This window comes from Trypanosoma conorhini (genome assembly GCF_003719485.1).
Source record: "Trypanosoma conorhini strain 025E chromosome Unknown Tco_14.4_contig_01563, whole genome shotgun sequence".
NCBI classification, from domain to species: Eukaryota; Euglenozoa; class Kinetoplastea; order Trypanosomatida; family Trypanosomatidae; genus Trypanosoma; species Trypanosoma conorhini.
Window position 1 is genome coordinate 1 of NW_021705649.1, and position 2,034 is coordinate 2,034.

The 2,034-nt window shown below is 67.7% G+C and overlaps 2 protein-coding genes across 2 annotated transcripts; both read left to right on the forward strand.

Annotated features, from left to right (window-relative positions):
- Tco025E_10256 (adenylyl cyclase) lies at window positions 1-1,115 on the forward strand (the record flags this gene model as incomplete). Its single annotated transcript, XM_029377037.1, has 1 exon — window positions 1-1,115. A coding segment is annotated over one exon (1,115 nt), but the record flags the coding sequence as incomplete, so codon positions are not given.
- Window positions 1,116-1,263: 148 nt separating this feature from the next.
- Window positions 1,264-2,034, forward strand: Tco025E_10257 (uncharacterized protein; the record flags this gene model as incomplete). Its single annotated transcript, XM_029377038.1, has 1 exon — window positions 1,264-2,034. A coding segment is annotated over one exon (771 nt), but the record flags the coding sequence as incomplete, so codon positions are not given.

A 2,034-nucleotide genomic window follows, 5' to 3' on the forward strand; every position in this document is an offset into this window, starting at 1 on the left:
ACCGCTTGATCCGCGCGCTGATCACGAAGTACCGCTGCTACGAGGTGAAGACGATCGGCGACTCGTTCATGATTGCGTGCAAGAGCGCGTTCGCGGCGGTGCGGCTGGTGCGGGAGCTGCAGCAGGTGTTCCTGCAGCACGACTGGGGGACGGGCGCGCTCGACGAGGCGTACCGCAAGTTCGAGGAGGGCAGGGCGGAGGAGGACGCGGAGGAGTACGTGCCGCCGACGGCGCGCCTGGACGCCGCGGTGTACCGGCAGCACTGGAACGGCCTGCGGGTGCGTGTCGGGGTGCACACCGGGCTGTGCGACATCCGGCGCGACGAGGTGACGAAGGGGTACGACTACTACGGCGACACGGCGAACGTGGCGGCGCGCACGGAGGGCGTGGGGAACGGCGGGCAGGTGCTGCTGACGCGTGCGGCGTACTTGGCGCTGAGCACGGCTGAGCGGGGGCAGGTGGAGGTGAGCGCGCTGGGCGCGGTGGCGCTGCGCGGGGTGCCGAGGCCGGTGGAGATGTACCAGCTGGACGCCGTGCCCGGTCGCACCTTCGCCGCGCTGCGGTGTGAGAAGGGCGAGGAGGCGGATCTTGACGCCAGTGCCTGTGACAGTAATGCCTCCGGTTTTACTCGCAACACGTGCTATGACACATCCGTTCGGTTTATTTCGTGTTTGTTGAGCCCGTATGCTCCCCGCCAGCGTGCCGGTGTTCTTGCGTCTCTCTGCGCGAGGTGGCGCGTGCATGGGGTTGAGCGGGGGGCGATGTCCTGCGATGAGCACTGCAGCGCGCTGGTGGAGGTGCTCGCGCGTCGCGTCAGCCGTGTTTATAGCCGAAGCGTGGAGCCGTGTGCGCCGGTTTCTTTTTTGCGGTCCGTCGCTTCGTCAACGGGATCGGCGCGTGTGACGTGTGGGGGGCGGAGCGTTTGCTCCGTGTCGCAGGCTGCGCCGCCGTGCGTTCCCGGCCTGCAACCCATTGCGTCCCCGAGCGGGTTTGCTGCTCAGGCGCCGCGGGAGTTGTGTGGGGGGCCCGCCGACGTGCGCCCAGCTGCGCTGCGGGGGGCTGGGCGGAGGGTGCGTATCTCCCCTGTGTCCTCGGAGTCGGCTTCTGTGGGCTGAGGCCGGGCGCACGCGCGGGGCGCATGAACTATGTGTGGCCTTCCAGTGGCCCCCGTTTGCGTCGTGGGCGTGTTTGCGCTTTGCCTCTCCTGACGGAGTCGTCTTTGCTGGAGTTCTGCGCGTCCCTCGGCTACTTTGCACGGCGCGAATGGAGATGCTTGACCGCGGGCGTCGCGTTGGCCCTCCGCGTCGCTGTTGCACGTTGCGTTTTTACGAGCGATCGCGTCGATACATGCGTATATATTGTGTCCGTGCTTCTTTGCCGCAGGCGCCGCGCGTCGGGTGCGCCGAGGGTTTTTGGGCGCGGCGAGGGGCCTGGCTGTTTCTTCAGTTTCCTTTTTCTTTCTTGCTTGTGCGTTTGCTGCTTTCCGCCTGGCCGCACGTTGTGCTTGCCAAGATGGTGTTTTTTTTTTTTAGCTGCTGCTGCCGGCCCCGCGCCCCATTGCTTTCGTCCTCTTTTTTTTTTCTTTCCTCCCCCCTTTTGCTGCGCGTTTGCGTTCGCTGCTCGCGTTTCTATGGGCGTTTCTCCGAGCACCGACTGTTCCCCTCCTCCGCTCGGCGTCTCCGCGCCGCCGCGGGGCCGCCGCTGCTGCCGGCGCGCCCCGCCGGCCCCGGCTGCGCGTGTGTCGTGCCGCTCTCTTTAATTGCGCCTCCTCTTTCTTCCTTGCCTTCCTTTCCCCCGCTCCCTCGCCCCGCGCCCCTGCGGCGCGCCTTCTGGCGTTGCCTGCGCCGTGGCCCTCTGGCGGCGCGCGGCCGCCCCCGGGGACGCACCCCTGCGGGCGACTCGGCTGCCGCCCTGGCGGGTTCGGCGCCTCGCAGGGAGGGACGCCAAGAGCCAGCAACCAGCCCCCTACCGCGACTTGGCGTTGGTTTTCGGTGGCGGCGGTCGGGCTGTTTTCTGGGTGAGGCCGTGTGCGGG